The 21,635-nt window shown below is 37.9% G+C and overlaps 1 protein-coding gene across 20 annotated transcripts in view; it reads left to right on the forward strand.

Annotated features, from left to right (window-relative positions):
• Nucleotides 1-21,635, forward strand: part of LOC131079407 (uncharacterized) — a 108,673-nt gene that overhangs the window by 4,831 nt on the left and 82,207 nt on the right. For 9 of the 20 annotated variants that reach the window (XM_058017329.2, XM_058017326.2, XM_058017333.2 and 6 more), the window contains exons 5-7: nucleotides 10,215-10,320; nucleotides 10,528-10,600; nucleotides 11,860-11,936. In XM_058017329.2, the coding sequence (XP_057873312.1) occupies nucleotides 10,215-10,320; nucleotides 10,528-10,600; nucleotides 11,860-11,936 (256 nt within the window). Of the gene's footprint in view, nucleotides 1-10,214; nucleotides 10,321-10,527; nucleotides 10,601-11,859; nucleotides 11,937-19,613; nucleotides 19,788-21,635 lie in introns of those variants that run through there. The other 11 variants (XM_059207119.1, XM_059207120.1, XM_059207121.1 and 8 more) reach the window with 3 other exon arrangements.

Below are 21,635 nucleotides of genomic sequence, written 5' to 3' on the forward strand. Positions count from 1 at the left end.
ATTTAACTTTTGTAGTACTCAATGCAACTGAGGACTGTTTCCTACTGGCCCAAAAGATCATAGCGGAACCCAAGCTGAAACAAATTCCTGAAGTGCTTTTCCTGTCAATAACACTTCTAGCCCAATCAAAATTAGAGTATCATTCCAAATTGATCACTGTGTTGATTGGATACTTCAGCCCATAGCCAACTGTTCCACGCAAGTATCTCAGGATGTGCTTGGCTACCACCAAGTGAACATGCTTTGGCTGGTTCATGAATTGGCTAAGTGCACTCACTGCATAGTAAATATCTGGTCTAGTGTTGACTAGATACATCAAGGATCCAATCAATTGCCTGTACTCTGAAGGATCTGCAAAATCAGAATTAGCTGCAGAAATACTCAACTTCTTCAAGTTAGTTTCCATAGGAGTAGACATAGGTTTACAATCCATCATACCAAATCTGTTTAATATATCAATAGTATATTTTCCTTGACTTAGAATAATTTCATTAGGTCTTTGCCACACTTCTAACCCTAGAAAGTAATGCATTAGACCTAGATCCTTCATTTCAAATTTAGTAGCTAATTCTTTCTTACACCTAATGATGAGACTATCTTCATTAGTTAGGAATAAATCATCCACATATAAAACCATAATTAGCATTTCACCATTAAATACTTTAAAGTAAATGTTAGGATCAACATCATTCTTACAAAACCGTAAACTAACCAATTACTTATCAATTCTTTCATACCAAGCTCGAGGAGCTTGCTTGAGGCCGTAGAGAGTTTTCTTTAGTCTGCACACATGAGTTTCTCTATTATGAATCTCATAACCTTCAGGTTGTTCAATATAGACTTCTTCCTCAATAACACCATTAAGGAAAACAGTCTTTACATCCATCTGATGTAACTTCCAACCTTTGGCTGCATTAATAGCTATAATTGTTCTAATGGAAGTATATCTAGCAACAGGAGCAAATGTTTCTTCATAATCTATGCCTTCCTTTTGAGAAAAACCACGAGCTACAAATTTAGCTTTATATTTCTTTATACTACCATCAACAACATGTTTAATTTTAAACAACCATTTGGAAGAAACAACAGACGTACCTTTAGGTCTAGGCACAATGTCCTAGACATCATTCTTGATGATGGATTGATAATCTTCGTCCATAGCTAATTTCCATACTTGCTGGTTCATAGCTTCTTCTATGCTGGATGGTTCAGTCTCAATGATGTTGCACATCATTGCAACATAGTTGGAGAATTTTTGAGGTTTCTTACTTTCTTTGAAAGTGCCACTAGGAGCTACAAACTTTTCTACATTTTGAATTGTGCTCCTAACCCAAAGAGGCCTTTTCTTGCTAACTGCAATATTTCTAGGTCCATCAGTTGGATCCAGAGGCTCAGGAGAATCATCATGCTCAATAGGTTCGGGAGGCTCAATAGACTCCCTCTGAATCTCAGGGTTAGTATCAATATCCATATTTTGATTATCATTAACTTCTTTATCATTATCAATAAGAGAACCCTTAGATTTCTTGAAAGCAATATTTTCTTCAAAGGTGACATCCCTACTTACCTCAATATACCTTTGACCAGGAATGTAGATGCGAAATGCCTTGGAAGATTCACTATATCGAACAAGGATACCCTTCTTCCTGGAAGGCTCTAACTTAGTCCTCTTTTCTTTTAGCACATGAACATAGACAGGATTTCCAAAGATCCTTAGGTGGTTGATATCTGGTTTGGCTCTAGTGAAAGCTTCCTCGGGAGTTATGTTCTTCAGGACACGGTGGGGCCATCTATTCTGAATGTATACTGCAGTCTTGGATGCTTCAGCCCATTAGAAGGTTTGCAGGTTCTGATCGTGAATCATAGCTTTGGCTGCTTCAACAATGGCTCTATTCTTTCGTTCAGCTGCACCATTTTGCTGAGGATTTTAGGGGACGCAAAACTCCCTCTTAATTCTTGTCTCTACAAAAGTCATTGAAGCCACTTGAGGTGTATTCATCTCCATTGTCAGATCTTAACACTTTAATCCTTTTACCATACATATTTTCAGCCAGGGCTATAAATTCTTTAAACCTACTTAACACTTCATCAGATTCTTTAGATTTTAGAAAGTAAATCCAAGTCTTTCTAGAAAAATCATCTATAAATGTAACATAGTATAGAAATCCGCTAGGTGAAGGAACATACATTGGTCTGCATAGATCAGAATGAACAAGTGCAAATTTTTCCTTAGCTCTACTTTCACTTTTATAAAAATGGACTTTTAGTGTTCTTACCTAATTCACAACCTTTGCAAGTATCATCATGAAATTGACTAAGTTTAGGCATACCTTTAACCATCTTTTCAAGTGAGGGAAGTGCTTGATAGTGAAGATGGCCAAGCCTTCTATGCCATAGCTCGCTAGGTTTAGAAGCTTCATGAATGAGTGCTCGAATGGGGTTAGCTGAAAGCTTATACAAACTATCATATCTATTTCCAATAACATGAGCAGATTTAATACTAGATTTCTTAGGCCATGCAAGTACTTTACCTTCAGAAAATGCTATTTGATAACCTTTATCTTCTTAGGCAGAAATAGAAATTAAATTCCTCTTAATTCCAGGAAAAAAAAAATATCACTAAGATGCAAGGACATGCCAGATTCCAAATTTAAAGAAGTGTTACCAAAACCTTCTTACTGAATACTGGGCATCATCACCAATTATCACATGAAGGTTGGACTCTTTCTCCATCAAGTCTGAGAGATGCTCTCGATATCTCGTGATGTGTCTAGATGCACCATTGTCTATCAACCAAGTGTTGCTATCGGTTGGCACATTGCTGGACAAAGCAGAAATGAAGAGGTAGCCTTCATTCTCCTCTGAATTTGCAATTTCATTCAGGTTGGCCTCTCCTTGCATGGGCGGATTTTGACATTCTTTAGCATAGTGTCCAAACTTGTCGCATCTGAAGCAACGGACACGTGAAAGATACCTTGGCTTCTTCCTTGAATCGTAAGCAGGAGGTCTGAAGTCTCTATCTCTTTTGAAGTTGTTCTTCTTCCAATGGATTCCCTTTCTTTTGACATGTTGAGATGCAAGCACATGTTGATCTCCTCCATGAGAGCCTTTATGCATTCCTCTGGCAGCAAGGCGTGACTCCTCTTGAATGCAATCTGACTGGAGGCGATCGAAGGAAGGAAATTTAGCTCTTCCACTTATGCTTTGAATGAATGGATCGCAAGAGTCAGGAAGACCATTCAAAGCAATCATGACAATATCTTTGTCCACAACTTCGCTTCCAATGGCGTTGAGTTGGTTCTTCAATTTTGAAATCTTCATGAAGAAGGACATGACTGAATCTCCTTTGCTCATTTTGACTTGAAGAAGTTGTTGCCTCAATGTAAGTGCCCGGCTGATGTTGTTGATCTCATACATCCCTTCTAGATGTTTAAACATCTCTCGGGCTGTCTTCAATTTGGAGATAACTGGAACAAGATGATCCTTCACGGAATCAATAAGGAACTTGTTTGCCTTGAGAACATTCTTCTTGAATTGCTTTAGCTCATCCGGATCCAAAGGTTCAGTCAGATCCTTGTCTTCCACAAACTGTAACAGCTCTAATTCTTCAAGAGCAAGGAGGACACGGTCCTTCCATGATGTAAAATTGAGGGCACCTTCAAGTCTGTCCTCTACTTTCAGACCTGTAACCATCTTGCAAAACTAAAACAACAAACTGAAAGTGAAGGACAACTAATAATCTGATTATTTAGAATGAACCTAAAGCTCTGATACCATGTTAATTTTAAGCAATCAGATTATAACAGATTGTAACCATGTTAATTTTAATCAATCAGATTATAACAGACTGTAAATAAACAATGAAAACACAAGACAAGGACACACCAATACCCTGGGAAAACCTCCCTTTTGGAGGTGAAAAACCCAGCCTCAAAATTCAATATGTATTATTTCAAATGTAGGCAATTACAAGGCAATGAACTTATCTCAAATTGCTGTCCAATCAGCGGGTTAGCAGATCACAATCTTTCTTTACACAACAATGAAGATTGCAGCCCTTATTAACAACAGATGGCTAAGGAAGACTTGATCAGATTCGCACAAGAAGAGTCTTCATCAAGTTCGCATGATGATCTTGACAACTTGGCCACACAATCAGCCTTAATAACTTCGCACGATAGACTTGGACAAGTTCGCATAGGTGAAGGAGAGATCGCTGTTTGGAGAGCAGATTACATTTGCATAAGATGATGAATAATGACTTCATTTGATGTTTGTTTTATATCCATCCTTTGATGCCAATCACCCAAGTCGGCTTGCATATTAGTTTATTTATTTACATTGTCATTTAAGATACATCATTTGCCTTCACGTTACGTGTGTTTGGGCCCAGCCCTAAGTTACATCATTTGCCTTCACTTTACATGTGTTTGGGTCCAGCCCTAAATGGTTCGGATTGCATGATAGATAATACATAGGAATTTTAATTGTCATTGACAACATTAAAATTCAATAGTCAGGTATCCGAGCTAGCTACAATCTTCAACAAAAACAATTTTTCAATGGACCTGAAACTGTGAAACATCTAGAAAAATGCTAGCTAAACATCAGCTGAACAGCAATAGAATAGTAGCAAAACATAAACAGAAAACCAAACACACAACAGAGGAACAATGCAAAGCTTAAAATTTCATAACAAGTAGGAATTTAAATTCTTCAAAGTTTCTGCAGCCTCTATTTCTTCTTTATAGAAGCTCTCGTGTAGGTCTACAAACTCCTATTGTTTCTTATTCTCCTCGGCATAGGTGTTCTTTTTACTGCTTCTTGTTCTTAAACTTGCAGCTGAAATCTGCTTATAATCTACCTGTGTTTGAGTAGTAGGGATCCCTGAGTCCTTGATTAAATTCTTCAATTTATCATTGAGATCTTGAGGCCCCTAGCACTATTTTTTATTGTGCATTTAGTAAGCTCAATGACCTTGTTAATATTGTCTCATAATTTTCATGTCATTTTCTACGGCCGCAATTCTAGTGGTCTGGTTTTTCTTAACTTGTTGGAGCTCTTCGTCAAGACCTGCAGTTTTTTCTTTCTGTTTTGTCCATTTAGAAACCAATCTATTTACCTCAAGTATTCCTTTCCACATTTGGAAGATTCTTTCATCATCTTAAAAAAGTACCCATGTTTTTCCTTTCAACTTCTTGTCCATACTAGCCAATTTAATATTCAGTTCTATTAATCTTAACAAAAAACCATTTAGGAAGGTTATGTTGAGCATCAGATACAGCATGGAGTGTTCCCAACTTCTAAATAATCACATTCAGCACATATGCCATGCCCTCTAGGGATTTGGGATTGTTGAGGTGCATGGAAGAAAACAGGGGAGGGGCAGGGCAAGGGTCTTGAATATCAGGGAAGGCAACACCATGTCATGTCCCTTTTTTAGGATTAGATCCATGGAGAAAACCTCTAGCCTATCCTCATTTCCCATTGGCTAAAGGATAGAGCAAGGGAAATAAAAATAATGACATTTTAAGTGGGCCCAATCACTTTGTTTTCAAAAGGGCAACTCAAAATATTTTTTTTGGTCCTAGCTGATACTTAAAAAGTGTTTCTTTCACTTTATTTAATTAAAAAAGGGGTTTTTGGATGTAATTTATGAGTATTTAAAAATGCTTAGAGGGGAAAAGCAAATTAAATAAAAATAAAATGAAATAGAGGGTCTGAAATAAAGGGCTATAAAAGAGAAGTCGACATTCACATCAAATCATCATTTATTATTTGCATTTTTAAATACTTTCTGGGATTGAGCTTTTTGTTTATCTTTACATCCAAGGAAGAAAACCCTTGGCATTTCAAAGATCTTGACGGATGAAAACCCTCTTGTCCAATAGAGGTGTTTTCACCTAGGGATCTTTGTGCTCAAAGAATTAAAGTCATTTTCAGCTTGCTACAGTGTTTCTACAGTGAATCATTGAAGTATCAACTTGTAGAGGATTGAATTGAATTATAATTGTAAGCAAATCATTGTTATTGCTCATTTTCAGAATTAGTGATCATTTTATTGTTATTTTCATCTTTATTGCTGAGTGTGACATTGAGGAGGGTTTCTAGATGTCATTGGCATGTTTTGCTATTGTTCGCTAAGATTTATTGCCATCTTGTGATCTTTGGAGCACCAAATTGGAAAAACATAAGTATTTGCTGTTGCTGTTCACAAACATTAGAATTTGTCCAAGGTCTTGCTGTCGTACCAGTTGCCATACCATCAACATTTTAGTCTTTTTTTGGTCAAAGGGTCAGCCTTTCCATCGGATCTGCACAATTTGATATTTATAAGTCAGCTGTTCATTTGACAGAAATTTGGTGGAAGTTCAGTATAGCAGTGTTTGTACTCATGTTTCCAGCTGTCATAAATGCAAGGATCAGATTTGGAGTCTCATATTGTGTTTCTAATTAATATTTCTAAGTGGATTATTGTTCTTTTCAAGTCAGATCTAAGTTTAATTATTGCCCTAGGGATTCATATTTCTGTTCATTCACAAATCAGCTAGGACTGACAAGATTTCTAATTAATATTTCTAAGTGGATTATTGCTGTTTCCAAGTCAGATCCAAGTTTAATTATTGTCCTAGGGATTCATATTTCTTTTCATAAGTTTCCTAAACAATAAACAATGTTATCAAGGACTGACAAGAAATTATCTTTTTGGTACCTTATTTTAGAACAAATAGAAAAATGCACATGCATCATCCATTTGTTGAAGAGTGAAAATCATGTAATCAAATGTAAATTGAACTACTCACATGTAGCTAGCAGTCATGGGTGTAGGTGGTCAACAATCTCAACAATTGCATATATTTTTGTTTTGATCGATAATATATATTTTTAAATTAAAATATTAAGTAAAAAGTCTGCATACATGCTTAAATAGTTCATGAAAAAACCACAGGGGATGAACCCCACAAGTCTGCCCACAGAAAACTACCTACTGGCTGAATACATAATGAAAAACTTAAACTTGACTTATCAAATCTACTAATGAAAACTACCGTGTTCCAATGAAACTTAAACAAAATTGGAACATGAGATCTACAAACTCCTTCTTGACATCCATGCTCCTCCCAGAAGCCTCGTCTCAAGTATCTCCACCGGCCATCACTTGCTTTCCCTGGTCTTGTTTCTTCTTTGCCGCTCGTGCCTCTCGCCTCTTCAGCCGAACGGATGTAGACCAAAAGGTCCTCCCAAGCCTCCTGCGCCTCCTCTCTTCTTGCCACCCGATCTGCACCATCTCTCCAAAGCAAGAAAGGTCTGTACTCTACATTTACTTGGTTTGGCATTACACCTTCACCAAAAGGTCACATCAGCCCCTGTCTAGGAACGACTCTGCCCAACAAGGAGACCAAACCACACAGAGAATGGAGAGGAACACATGTTTTTACAACCCACAACTTCAGCTTTCATGCCAAAAGAAAGTCCCCACGCCACAATGTCCATTTTGGTCCTATAGCGGTACTCCGAAACCAAATATTCCTGCCCCAGTAATCTCTTGATGATGTCCAGAAATTCTTCTTCATCACACAGGAAAATCCCACCCAGGAGTTTATTCGAAATTCTCCTCAAGGATGCCAATTATTGTTTAGTGGAGTGCAGAGTAAAGTTTGCCTCCATTGCCAACTGCTTTAATATGCAAAAAATTTAACCTTCTTTGCCCTCCTCCCTTCTCCTTCGTTGCACTCCACACTTCACCTGGGAAACAAAGAAAGAAGGTTTCTCTTCAACAAAAAACAATGACTCCAATTCCAGAAATTTCAATTACATAACTATGCCAAACTTGTACACACGCTGGAAAGCATGCCACCAATCCTTCGTCCAATCCAAATGCATAGTAATAATGAAGCAAAACAAGGTGGCGGCCCGAAATAAATGATAGATGAGGAAAATCAGCACGGAGAGAATAATGCGGGAGTAAGGGAATTGAAATCGTGCTTCCCAAAGGCAAAATCATCTTTGCCACATACTTGCTCAAGCGATCCTTGCCACATACTTGCTCAAGCGATCCTTGCCACCTCAGACCCTAAGCTGTCCCACCATCGGGTACTTTGCTTGTCCAGCTCAGAATCCAAATTGGAGAGACTCCTCATTACCAGTCCTCCTAATATGTGAAATTTTAAAGTCTTGAAAAGAATTCAATTTTGATCTAATTATTGAAATGAATTTATTTATTCTCCAGCATTGTGATGATCCACCTGCAATTGCATCCATTACAATCTTGGAGTCCCCTTCAAGGTGCAAATTCAAAATTTTGAGAATGCCTACCATCTCAACCGCCAGCTAAGCAGCTTGGACTTCCGCCTCGTTATTAGTTCCTTCCGGTAATCTTTGAGCTCCCTTGGTGAGGATTTTCCCCACTTCATCCCTTGCGATGCAACCCGCATCTTAGATACCCGGGTTCCCCCTTGAAGCTCCATCAAAGTTGATTTTTACCCATCCTAGATCCGTCTTACTCCAAATTGATTCAGAATTACACCCCTTGTTAGGATTAACCCTAGACAGCCCATTAATGGGCCCTCAACAATTGAATATTACCACGAAGGTAAGCTCCTATTATTTATGTTTGTTAATATCCTCGTATGTGAACTTGGTATGAGGCTTTGATGATCATATTTGTGTATTTTAATTATTCAAGCATCAATAATATATGTCATAAGAAACATATGTTTTGCCTCAGCATGTACATTATTCATGCTTGCCAAACGTTTTCTGGATATACTTATACATTGGTTATCTAGAAGAGATATGGCAAAAGTCTTCCTTCAATAATATTTCTAAAATCATTTACATCTATCCTTATGTGTTCTTTTAAGTGCTTTCATGCAAATATAACATTTTGTTTTTTATTTCTTTTATGCTTTTTTATTTAGGGTTTGTCAAATTTGATTACAACAACCTAGTATTGGGTCTTTTATTTCTAGTTCTTGGTTTTCTTTCAGATGTATCATCATTTAGAACATTATGGAAGTTAGCATTTGAGAAAGGATGTTCATTGCTTCTCCTCTGCCCTATTACTTTTAGTTTCTATCATTTTGTGTGTTTTTTAATTGCAGAATGTTTTCATCTTAATCTTCTTTGACTCTGGTGTAAGGACTACTTGGGTATTGATTTTCTTAGTTCTATCCATTTCAAATGTAATATTTTGTGTACACTTTTGGCTGTTGCTCGTGTCCTTGTGGGAGTTTCTTAGCGTACCTTGACCTTTTGAATGAATGAATGAATGGGTTTTAATGATGTCCACGAAACCCAATGGTCTAATGGACCCACAGTTTCAACTTATCCCAATTTCAGATTCTTTTCCATGCTGGATCTTTTCTTGTGAATCTTGATTAAGAGGTTTGCTGTTTTGTGAAGTCTTGACTCTTTAAAAAGCTCATTCAGACTATCTACTTTTAATTCATTCCCAAACTGGCTGCGAATGTCTTCATATGCTGTACACTCCATAATGAAATGCCATTCTGTTTCTACTGTCCTCTTGCTGCAAAACAGGCATGCTCTTTCCTCCCACTCTTCTTTAGGCACCTTCCATCTACCAGTTTCACATCTCAAATGTTGAGATCTGGTCCTTAATTGCGCAATTAGAATTTTGGCTTTACCGTTGATCGCAGATCTCAAATATTCTTTTTCCTCATGCGCCCAAGTAGGGTTGAATTCCTTAATATAGTACGCTTTTTTCCTGCCTAGCTGGTTTAACCACATGGCATTCCTAAATTTCTCTAAGACCCACTTTTTTATCTCCTCTTTGCTGTTGGGGCAGTTGTGCAAATTTATGTCCCACTTGTTCATCCATTTGTTATTTTGTTTCTTCCAAGTCTTTTTCCTACGATTTATTTTGTGCAACATGGTAGCTGTTCGTTATCGAATGAGACAAACTTATATTACATGAATCACTTTCCCAATTACATTTTGTGTCAATTTTCAGCAGTAGTAGTTTTGATTGATTTGCTACAGTTTTTCTGTGTATGATAAATGTCTTTATGTTTATTATGAAGTCTTTTGAGAGAGTTTGAGGATTTACAAAATGCTTCAAATAAACAAACAAGTGATGTGCTTACCTTTAAATGAACAAATAATTTTCCTTTTCTTTGACTAGAGATTTTTTATGTTAGGATGTTTTGAAAGAATGTTTTAGTTCTTATCCACAAATTTTGTACTCCATGTAGATTTAGGAATAAACGGGAGGTTGAGTTGGTTATGGAAGCATCAAAATTTGCTGTAAATTTTGATGACGTGCTTGAGAAATATGAGATGGTATCTGTCAGGGCACAGGTTTGTTCTTGTTTTCTTCATATGTTTGAGCATTCTTATACATGAATCTTGCATTTTACTGTCAAATTTTGAAAGATACGAGCTTGTAACATAAAATATGTCCAGGGTACTAAGGAAGCATTGAAAAAGTTATGTTGAGATATTTAAAATAGATTAATAAGAAATTTGTATTCTTATTTTCCTTGTTAGCCTGTTTTCTACGTGTAGGCTCTTAAAGAAGCATGGGACAACCTATGGGTTTCTCAAGAAGCGCTTTTAGCATCAGCTATTCCTCTTATAGGTGTGGATTTCTTTAAAGTCTTATGCTATTTTCTTTTGGGATCTCCAATTAATCTTTAACCTATTAGCAGGTTAGGTGACATGCAGACACAATGATGGAGGAGGTATCATTTAACATAAATGCTATTGTATCATTGCATTTGGTTGGTAGTGGCACATGTTACGAAAACATTACTGATTGTCGAGTGTTTGCAACCTAGTTGGGCTTCATGGTGAAGGCATATGTACTCCATAGAGGAGGCACACATTCAAATTTGGAGATGGAATACGGTTTGTGTCCCTCATTGAATGATATATAAGGTTAATGGACAACAATCCCCTTGTGGGCTTCCACAAGGGAGCTCCCATACAACAATTTGGTGAATCAATAGGAGAAGAACTTAGTTGATTTCAGGGTCTGTATGCTTTCTTGTAATGAAGGGCCTCCATTAATGGAGGAGAGTTTGTTCAACAAAAAAAAAATTAACTTTACCTATATGCATATATATACATATATATATGTATGTATTTATATATATGTATGTATATAGTTATACATATATACATATACATATACACATACATATACATATACATATACATATACATATACATATACATATACATACACATACACACACACACACACACACACACACACACACACACACATATATGTTGTAGTGTCCCCTTCTCCAACATAATCAGTTGGTCGACAATTAGCCTATTTTGCGAGTTTCCTGCAGGCTAATTGGTAGTTAAAGAACGGGAACTCCAAATTTCCTAGAGAGCACAGGTTTGGGTTGGCAGAGTCTTTATTCATGGCAATGAGCTTAGTTAGTGTTGTGGATCATCATGGCAGTTTCAAAATTGTTTTCCAACTTTTGTGGTGTTCCAAATTTTTTGGAGGAGCATACTTTTTTTAGTAAGTCACCTAGTTTCTTTGGGTCATCGTCCCATGACTCCTTTATAATGTTGTTATAATTTTCAAAAATTTTATTTGTTGTCATTTCAGTGCTTTCTGCAACTTGAGTAAATTAATTTAATCATTCACTTGAGTAGGTTTCATTTTTAGTATTGTTTTGTACTGCGATTCAGAACTCTCTAAGTTTTAGTAGAACATATGTTGCTTTTGATGTCCTGATATTTCCTTGCCTAAGCTTTTCTCAGTGGAAATGTAGACTTGTGTAATTGTTTCTGATTTGTGGGTTGTAGAGAAATTTCTTTTCTTGGGACCACAATGTTTTCATTTTTAGTAGTGATTTCTAAATGCTTTGGCAGGTGAAAAAATGTCAGAGATCAACCGCATAAGGGCACATTTGCTGAAGAAGATGGATGTTATAATTGAAAGTTTGCAGGTGATTTATTTAATTTATGTTTCAGTGACTTAATTCCTGCATATGGTGCTTTTATCATTTATGTGAGAATCTTTAAGTCCTACCTATGTGTATTTTGTTTGTACGAAAGTTCCATTTCTGGACTAAGGCCAAGATAGAAATTTCTTCTACCCAAACATTTTAGTGACTTTGGTTAAAAAAGAAAAGGAAGAAACTAATTCTTTTATCCATCAATGCTGAGGAAAATATGGTGTTTTGTAATGGTAAATTACAAATATGCTACAATTTGAAGCGATATCAAAGAAATTTCTATACTGATTTTGCTAAATATGGAATTGTTTTGATTCAAAGTTCAAACAACCTATATTCAACATATAGATTAGGAGGAAGAAGATAAACACTTTTCATGAGATAGGTTTTTGATGTCACTGGTTTGTATTCTAAGCAGGAAGTGGTTTTGTGGCCATTTCAGACATCACCCCATCATAAAATGGGGACTCCCTCTTTTGCTTGTAGTCTTATGGTTGTAGATGGTTTCGTAGCAGTCTGATCCTTTAGATTGAGTAGAGCTGGGTTAGTTAGCTCTTAAGACCTTAGCAATGAACAATTTGTGATGATCATTTCATTTGATCATCAACATCATGTGCCTTCAAAATCAGAGATGGAATTTTGAGTCTAAGTATGGAGATTTGTCAAACGAAGTGAAATGCTTGAGGAGAAGGTAATCCTGGCATAAACAATAATGAATAAACCTTGTTAGTGTAAGAAAAGCTCTTGAGACAAATGAAGTAAGTCAATGAAACAGCAAGGTGGAAGAAATCAGGTCACTTCCAGTGACCCTTCAAATTCTTGACCAGCTTCATTGTCACTTCCAGTGACCCTCAAAATCTCCGACCTGCCTCTTGATTACTTCCAGTTGATGGTAGAATCCACAAACTCTTTACAAGTACTTCCAGTGAGCACTTACAAACACGCCCGAGTACATAAAGAAGTGATGTTTATGCTGCTGAGATGAGGGCGAATTCAATAAATTAATCAGAGTGGCGAAAAGATGTGAAGAGTTTACTTCTAGTTGGAAGCAAAAATCATGACACATTATGCACTTCTTGTTGGAGGCAGAATCCACGAAGCCTTATGACTACTTCCAGTGCCACTTAAAATCCACGACATCATTTGTTCACTGTCAGCGCTTCTTAAAAAACCTGATCAGCTCATGAGAACTTCCAGTAGGAGGTAAGATTCACGAACTTCTTGAAGATGACTGCCAGTTGGACTCAAAAAGCCCGAACTCATTGCATGACTTCTAGTTTGGCTTTAAATTCGTGAACTTTACAAGCACTTTGAGTTGGAGCTCAAAACCACGACCTCATTTGCTTGACTTCCAGTGCCTTAGGAAATCTGCAACCTTATGTCTAATGCCAGTGTGACCCAAAACCCACGAACTTGATGAGCACTTCCAGTTGGAAGTAAAATCCATGAACTTCCAGTAGGGGTCAAAAGGTCCGACTTCCCAGTGTGAGTGCCGATGCACCTTCAAATCCATACCAAAGGAGATGATATGACTTTTTTAGCGCTGAATGTGAGAAAGGGGGCCTGCTTAGGAGATAAATGTTTTATTCAAAATTTTAAAAACAAAAACAAGTTGGCCTTAGGCATGGGAAAACAAACTTACAAAAAATTGTATAAATGCAATGAAATAAGTTGGCTTTAGTTATCAAGAGATGCACCATTTCAACGAGTATAAATGATGGGTCGATTATTCCATTGATCAACCATCATTTGCAAATCGATTCAACTCTCCAAGATAGCGAATTTGCCTTCTAAAGATCAGCGAACTTTGTCCTCTCCAATGTTGTTGTGTAGCTAGGTAGGATCCCTTCTATGGCCGACCTAGTGCACAAAATGCCAAGTGGCTTATCAGCCTTGGCATTTGGATATCTCAGTTGTATGAGTCTAATTTGGGGCAGGCTCTATTTGGGCGAACCACTTGTGTAACTTGTGATTAAGTTAAATGTAACTTGCAACTAAGGGAGACTCATATGTAACTTGTAATATATAGGTCTAACCCTATCCTTGGCGCCAAAAGTATATGGCCGACTTGAGGTCCATTAGGAGGTATTGATTCATATATATGCAAGGTCATGAATTGAATAACATGAAGGACATGTAGTGTGCTCGGGGGTGACAATAAGAGCTTATCATCTATGGTTGGGAAGGCAACAGATCTGATGTTTGCCTGTGGTTAACGAGCACTACCATAAAATCAACATCCAAGTCACAGTGAACTCAATCAGCCTCAAGAACCAGTCATCTTATATTGTCAAAACTTGACGATCAACATCAGCACACAAAACAACGATCTTCATCAAGCATAAACTGATAACCCTGCAGCAAGAATAACGATTTTGAACAAGCAAAACATAGTGAACTTTGTCAGGCAGATCACAGTGATCTCCATCTTTAGCAAGAACATTAAAATTGCCATCATCAAGCATCAAGCAGTGAGTTCATCTTCAGATGACAACGGTCTCCAATCTGGCAGTGATACACCTTCAGAACATAGTGACAGTGACCTACAAGACAAGCAAAATCAACGAATTCTGTAATCCAACCAGCAGACCTAATCAATTTGCAGAATATAAGGGAAACTTTGCCAAAGTGAGGGTAGATCTGAGATTGCCAGAGAGATAAATATTCATTTGCATGTCTGAAAGGACTGTTTTGTGATCATTTTTATTGGGAATCAGTCCTAAATTTGATGCTAATACAGCTACAGGCTAGGGCTTTGAAAAAGTTTCAGTCATGAAAATCTCTTTTGCATCATGTTTCAAAGCCTTTGAACTGATCATTTACATGCTTTAATGGAAATTCATGATAATTTGATGATTATGTTCAAGTTTACTCTAATTTTACAAGCTAGGGTTTTAGGATGAAAACCTAGGATTTAGCAATTTGTGAAGGTTTTAGGTGAATTATCAGCTTTTGAAGGAAATTGTTAACCTAATTGATCAATTTCAGCCTTGTAAATATTAATATCTTGTTAAGACCCTAACTTAGGCAATTCTTGCAGGTAGAATATGGCAGCCTCAACGGCGGGAGTGGTTCCAAGACAAACCCCTCATCAAGCAGGACTCGAAGGGAGTGATGCTCGAGTCAAAGATTACATCATTGTAGAGTAATGTCGGAGAAACCAACCTAGGCCGGATCGACATGAAGAAGTTTCAAGGTCCCCTATACACAAGCAAGCTTTTTGGATTTTCGAATAAGATGATCGAGAGTGGGATAGTGCAAGCAGCAAGCTTCCTTCCAACTATGCAATGCAATGAGTTGATAGTTGAGTGTGCCAAACACTATGATGCCAGCACAAGAAAGATAGTGGCACTTGATGGCAAAGTACTTGCCCACCTATCCGAGACAGCCATCAACGAAGCCTTCCATAGACTCGATCATAAAGGCATGGTCTACAAGAGCAAAGGAGCACAAGTGATCTTTGAAGATGATCCCGACAAATGTCTAGGCATAATCAACAAGTATTGGATGTTGAAAAGAAGGGCCGACATATCCAAGATACCCAACAAGCTTCACAGATTTGATTTCAAGGAAGAATTTAGTGATTTAATCACTTTACTCAACCGAGTTATGGGAAGTTCCTATGCATCTCAGTTTGAGAATTGGATGTTCTACTTCATGGAAGTAGTGTCAATTGGTGGAGAAAAGATCAATTGGGCGAGAATCATAAGTAACAACCTTGATCTATAGTTGAAGAGGCTTGAGCGTACTAAAACATTCTACATGAGTTCATAAATCATATATTCACTTGCTAGAGCCCGTGAATATGCGGGATTGATGTATAGAGGCTCAGTTGGAAGTGGAGCTGGAGAGATGAGAGCATGTGAATCCTACACAGCTGCATCACCTTAGCAAGGCACATTTCAAGAGGTTGAATGATGCTTACACCATGCATTTGACAAGAACACTGCAAGGCGGCATCCATCAAAGATTATCCTCGTAGGCGAAGGAGTTGGTAAAGAAGTACAGTGCTTGGTATATCCAATTCCCCAAGTTCACTTATATAAGAGTTCAAGGATGCTCTTGTCCGCCATACATGCTGCCATGCTACCCTATCGACTAGATGATACTGTAGGAGTTAGTGAGACAGTTAATCACACATGACAAAGTCTAGAAAAACAGATACAAGATATGGATTGCTTTTCCCATCTCAATTGGACAATCAGTAGAAGTGTGTCCATCTCTACAAGCAGTTGAGAAGTCGGAAGAAGAGTTGAGATCCTACCCCCTCATTCCTTATTCTCTAGAGAAAACTTTGATCCTTATGGCAACATGAGAAAAGCTAATGGCAGAAGGCATAGGCATAAGCTGCACTTAGAGGATTATTGGATGAATGCTCAGGATGATTTTGAGATAAGGAAGATGTGTTCTAGGCTACCGATTAACATCATCAAAATATGTAGAGTTTCCAACATTCTAGATCAAGTGCAAGATGATGGAAAGTGCCTCCAACACACTTATGATTGAGAGACAGATGAAAAAGTGGAAGTCAATTGGATTGATGCTGAGATCACTAATTTGGGAGACTTGATGAAGCTAGTCTTGGCCTACACACGAAGATGGGTGGACATTCAAATTCATAAGTTTAAGAGCCAGAATGCACAGTTGACATTTGATATGAGCATGAGTGAAAGTGCCACCCAGTCAACTCAGTCCAAAGGTTCTAAGAGGAAAGGAAATCATAATGAACGATCAAAACAAAAAGGCATAAATCAAGTTCAAGTCCTACTAGTGCCTCATTATAGAGGCCCAATTGGAAGTGGAGCTGGAGAGATGAGAGCACGTGAGTCCTACACATAGCTGCATTACTGTTGTGACGTTTTCACACATCGCCCCATTGCAAATGGGGACCCATGTTTTTTGCTTTTTAGGGTTTGTTTTCTAGGTCTTTTAGGGTTTTGTCAGTTGGCCTTTGCATTTTTGAGTGCTGTCGGGGAGATCATGGATAGCAGGTCCTGCTTGAGTGAAGTCCTGATCTTGAAAATTGGCTAAGTCTGGAATGTCTTGATCCTGAAATTTGACTAAGTCTGGAAATTGAAAAACCTCCAAAAACTAGATTTTGCAATATAACTCCTGGAGGTCTGAAACCACTCTCAAACATCCTGAAAGTATATATGGATTATAACTTAAAGTATTTCTTATACTTAAATGTTATATTCCATAAAAATTATCCTGTCGGAGAGTTCGAAAAGTCAAATTTCGCTCCTGTCCTTCATTGAGGATCCAGAGCGCATAGCGCTCCTGTCCCTCTTAGGAGGACCAAGGCAAAAGCGCTCCCGTCCCTCACTGAAGGACCAGGGCAAAAAAACTTATTTGAGCCATTCCTGGCCTTGTTTGGTCAAATTGAAACATCAAAGGCATAGTGAAGGACGAAATGAACATGATAAAGCATCCAGACTTGATTGAAAACAATAAAATGATGAAGTTTTTGCCTAGAAGGTAAAAAGTGTTCCCATCCCTCACTGAAGGATCAGAGCACTTTTCTTTATATGCACAATTTTAGACCTTTATTGGACATTAACTTTTATTCATAGCATCAAGTAAGATGAAATCTTCCCTAGAAAAGGAATTTCGAGACGAAAAGTGAGACAATTTGGCTTAGAGGGCAAAAAGTGCTCCCGTCCCTCACTGAAGGACCGGAGCACTGAATTTCAAATTCGCCCTATCTTTGCAAGGTTAAGGTGATTTTATGATTTGAAGAGGTTAGGGGAGGCATGTTTTGTCCATTGAATATAATTTAAGCGGTTCACAAAGGAGTAAATCAACCCAAATGACAAAAAGTGCTCCCGTCCCTCACTGAAGGACCATGCCACTTTTTCAAGTTTCTCCTCTTTGTTTGATATTTTATGGCAAAACTTGACTTGGATGGGAAGGACTAATGATGTTTTATGCCTTAGACGCAATTGAGAGGTTTAAAGGACAAAGAAGTATGCCAAGATGCAAAAAGTGCTCCTGTCCCTCTCCAAGGGACCAGAGTGATTTTCCAAAAAGTGCTCCCGTCCCTCTCCAAGGGACCAGAGCGATTTTCCAAAAGTGCTCCCGTCCCTCTCCAAGGGACCAGAGCGATTTTCCAAAAAAGTGTATATTTCCTGCAAGGCCAAGGCAAGTTTGTGATTGAAATGAATGGAAGAGGACATGATTTGCCCATTGAAGATAATTTGGGAAGCTAGCAAAGGACGGATAAGCTTGAAGTTGAAAAAGTGCTCCTGTCCCTCACTGAAGGACCAGAGCACTTAACATGTTATCTAGCCTTTCTCACCAATTTTGGACAAATTGAGGCCAAGGCGCAAGTTTGAAAAAGTGTTTAAAATGCCTTGAAGTGGAAGTGAGATGCGAGAGTTGCAAATTTTGACGACAACTGGCAAAAGTGCTCCCGTCCCTCACCAAGGGACCAGGGCGCAATTTCCAAATATGACCATTTACCTTGCATTTTGAAAGGATATTTTTATTACCAAGGCTCAAGATGGAGTGAAATGTGATATTCTACGCCTTGAGGGTAAATTGAAGATTAATGTGATCAAGAATTCATGCAATGGACTCAAAAGTGCTCCCGTCCCTCACTGAAGGACCAGAGCACTTTTTATGAAAACAACTAATTCCCTCCGAGATTATGCTAAGGCAAAGTTGTATGAGATGGGAAGGATCTTCTAAAGCATGGTGAACAAAGGTTTGACTTCAAAAAATTGAGAATCCTAGCCTAAAAATGAAAAAGTGCTCCTGTCCCTCTCCAAGGGACTAGAGCGAAGTTAATGGCATTCATTATTTTTTACCATATTTGGGCGTTAATATCCTCCAAAATTGCATTAGATGCCAAATTGCTAACTTTGGAATATTTGAAAAAATTAATTAAATTGGCATTTAATAAATTAATTTTGGGCCTCAAAAAATTGAATTTCTATTATAAAGGCATTTAAAATTAATTTTTGTGAAATAAAAATTAAAAGTTGAGCGCACAAGGCATTATTTTGTCTTTATTTATCAAGTCGGCCTTCTTCTTAGTGTTTTTTATATTTTATTTTAAGGCTTATTTGCTAGGTCGGCCTCTTGGAGGAAAGCAGGTGAGCGCTCTATATAATAGGGGGGGCATTGTTTCAAGTTCAAATCATTCATTCATCCCTTCTAAAGTGCGAAAGTGTGGAGACTAAGGAGGGCGAAATTCATCTTGAAGGCTATTGGAGAGGCGAATTTCTTGCTAGATTGGAGGATAATTTCCAGATTTTTTGAAGACATTTGAAGGCGAATTTCCAGATTTTTGAAGAGGCTAGTGGAGTTTATTCTTTTTCAAACTAGAGGAGGCGTACTTCATCCAAGGGAGGACTATAAATCTTGCCCAACAAAATCCGGTCCTCTTCCTTCATTTTTCAAGGTTTTGTACTTAAATACTCAAAGGAAGGTATGAAGAATTACTTTTTTGAAGTTCTTATTCAAGACTTATTGTGATCCCATTGCAATTTTGTAAAATCTAAGTCTTGAAAATCCAAATTTCATTCATTATTAATTTGAAAATGTGTAATTCTTGATTTATCATGACTTCTTCAAATTAATATCTTAAGTTTTACCTTTGAAAGGTCTTAAATTTCATACTTTAAGGTTTGATGCTCAAAAGACTAACTTTAATATTTTGTGTAGGCATCAAATGGAGATCCCGGAGTTCGAAAATCAAGCCAGATCAAGGACGGTCTCCTCCAGGGCGATCAAGCAAGGACAAGGGCGACCTCCTCCAGTCTAGCATCGACAAGGATGGCTTTCTTCGATCAAACATCAACAAGGGCGACCTTTTCCAATCCAGCATTCCAAAGCGAGGTACATCAATCATCTTGCACATTAGAGACAAAAGGAGTCAGAACAAGGGTTCATTGAAGAAGCAGATAATTTCAGAAGAGTTAATTAAAGATAGCTTCTCAACAACATCAAATTGAATATCTACCAAGCTACAAGTGTCAGACGAGTTGGCATCCTAGTCATCACTCCTCCAGTCGGATTGGTCCACCTCAACAATGTCCAGATTCAATGTACCTAACTCATAGAAGGTAGCACAAACTTCAATGTACCTACCCCAGCTATCCATTGGTCGAATTTTCCAGAGAGGACATGTGTCCAAGCAATACAATTATTTCATTGGTCAAGCATTAAATGTTATGTAATGGTTGTAACAAACCCTAATTAGGGTTTTCATTATTGAATCTTGGCCATTGATCTCAAATTGATCTTAGCCATCGAATTGTATTGTGGGCACTATATAAGCCCGACTCTTCATTTTGTAAAAGGATATAGTTGGAAGCAGTTAGAAGACAGATAGAGAGTAGTTAGAAGGTGATTAGCTAGTTGATAGAATAGCAATTAGAGTATAGTAGAGAGAGAAGGCAAAGATTGTTGCCAAGATGTTGTTGTAAAAGACTTGTAACTTCATTGAAGAAATGGTGAAATTTATGGGTCGATTCGACAATTTGCATGGTCTTTATACTTCTCATATTTGATTTCGTGTTATTAGATGAGTGGAAGAAATGTGCTTGATTGATGGTGAAATTCGTAATCCATACTACTAGCAGTTTGTTGATTGCAGACTTGCCTTGTGTAGTCAACTGGAATCATTCAGCTTAAGCTTAACTTCAATTGTCGCTTCTTCATTGATATGCATCAACCTGATGGTGTCTATGCCTGCAGTGATGATTTGAACATCATAAAGCTTTCCTTCGAAGATCGCACTAACCTTGTGGAGATGGTCCTGGGATGTCAAAACAAGACTTAGTTAGAATTTCATCAAAGATCATTCATTGCTCTTACATTCTTAGTGTTAGGATTAGATCCTGTCCTCGCCCTCATCTTTTTTCCTTTTTTCAAATCAAAGCTAGTAAGAGCCTGTGTTCCAGCAATATTCAAAGCAGATCAGACGTTCAATCATCAAATGTAAGTCCCCTTGTGATTCCAGCAAATCACATCATACCACTGGTGCTTATCCACACGTAGAGATCCTACAACGAAGAACCTTGGAGTCATCCTGATTGATCCTTTTCGCGATATCTTCAGCATTCAGAGGCTTTATTCAAGAGAGGATAAGGTACCCTTAGGTATTTTATTCTGTGTTTGATAGTGTACAAAATACACGTCAACAATTACCCAGGCAAGGAACATTTCAAGAGGGTGAACGATGCTTTCACCATGCACTTGACAAGAACACTGCAAGGCGGCATCCATCAAAGATTATCCCCATAGGTGAAGGAGTTGGTAAAGAAGTATGGTGCTTGGTATATCCAATTCCCCAAGTTCACCTATATAAGAGTTCAAGGATGCCCTTGTGCGCCATACATGCTACCATGCTACCCTACTGACAAGATGATACTGCTGGAATTAGTGAGACAGTTAATCACCTATGACAAAGTCTAGAAAAATAGACACAGGATAGGGATTGCTTTTCCCATCTCAATTGGAAAATCAGTAGAAGTGTGTCCATCTCTACAAGCAGTTGAGAAGTCGGAAGAAGAGTTGAGATCCTACCCCCTCATTCCGTATTCCAGAGAAAACTTTGATCCTTATGGCAACATGAGAAGAGCTAATGGCAGAAGGCATGGCAGAAGGCATAGGCATAAGCTACACTTAGAGGATTATTGGATGAATGCCTAGGATGATTATCGAAGATGTATTCTAGGCTAC

Source organism: Cryptomeria japonica, chromosome 6 (assembly GCF_030272615.1).
Source record: "Cryptomeria japonica chromosome 6, Sugi_1.0, whole genome shotgun sequence".
Classification (NCBI taxonomy): domain Eukaryota; kingdom Viridiplantae; phylum Streptophyta; class Pinopsida; order Cupressales; family Cupressaceae; genus Cryptomeria; species Cryptomeria japonica.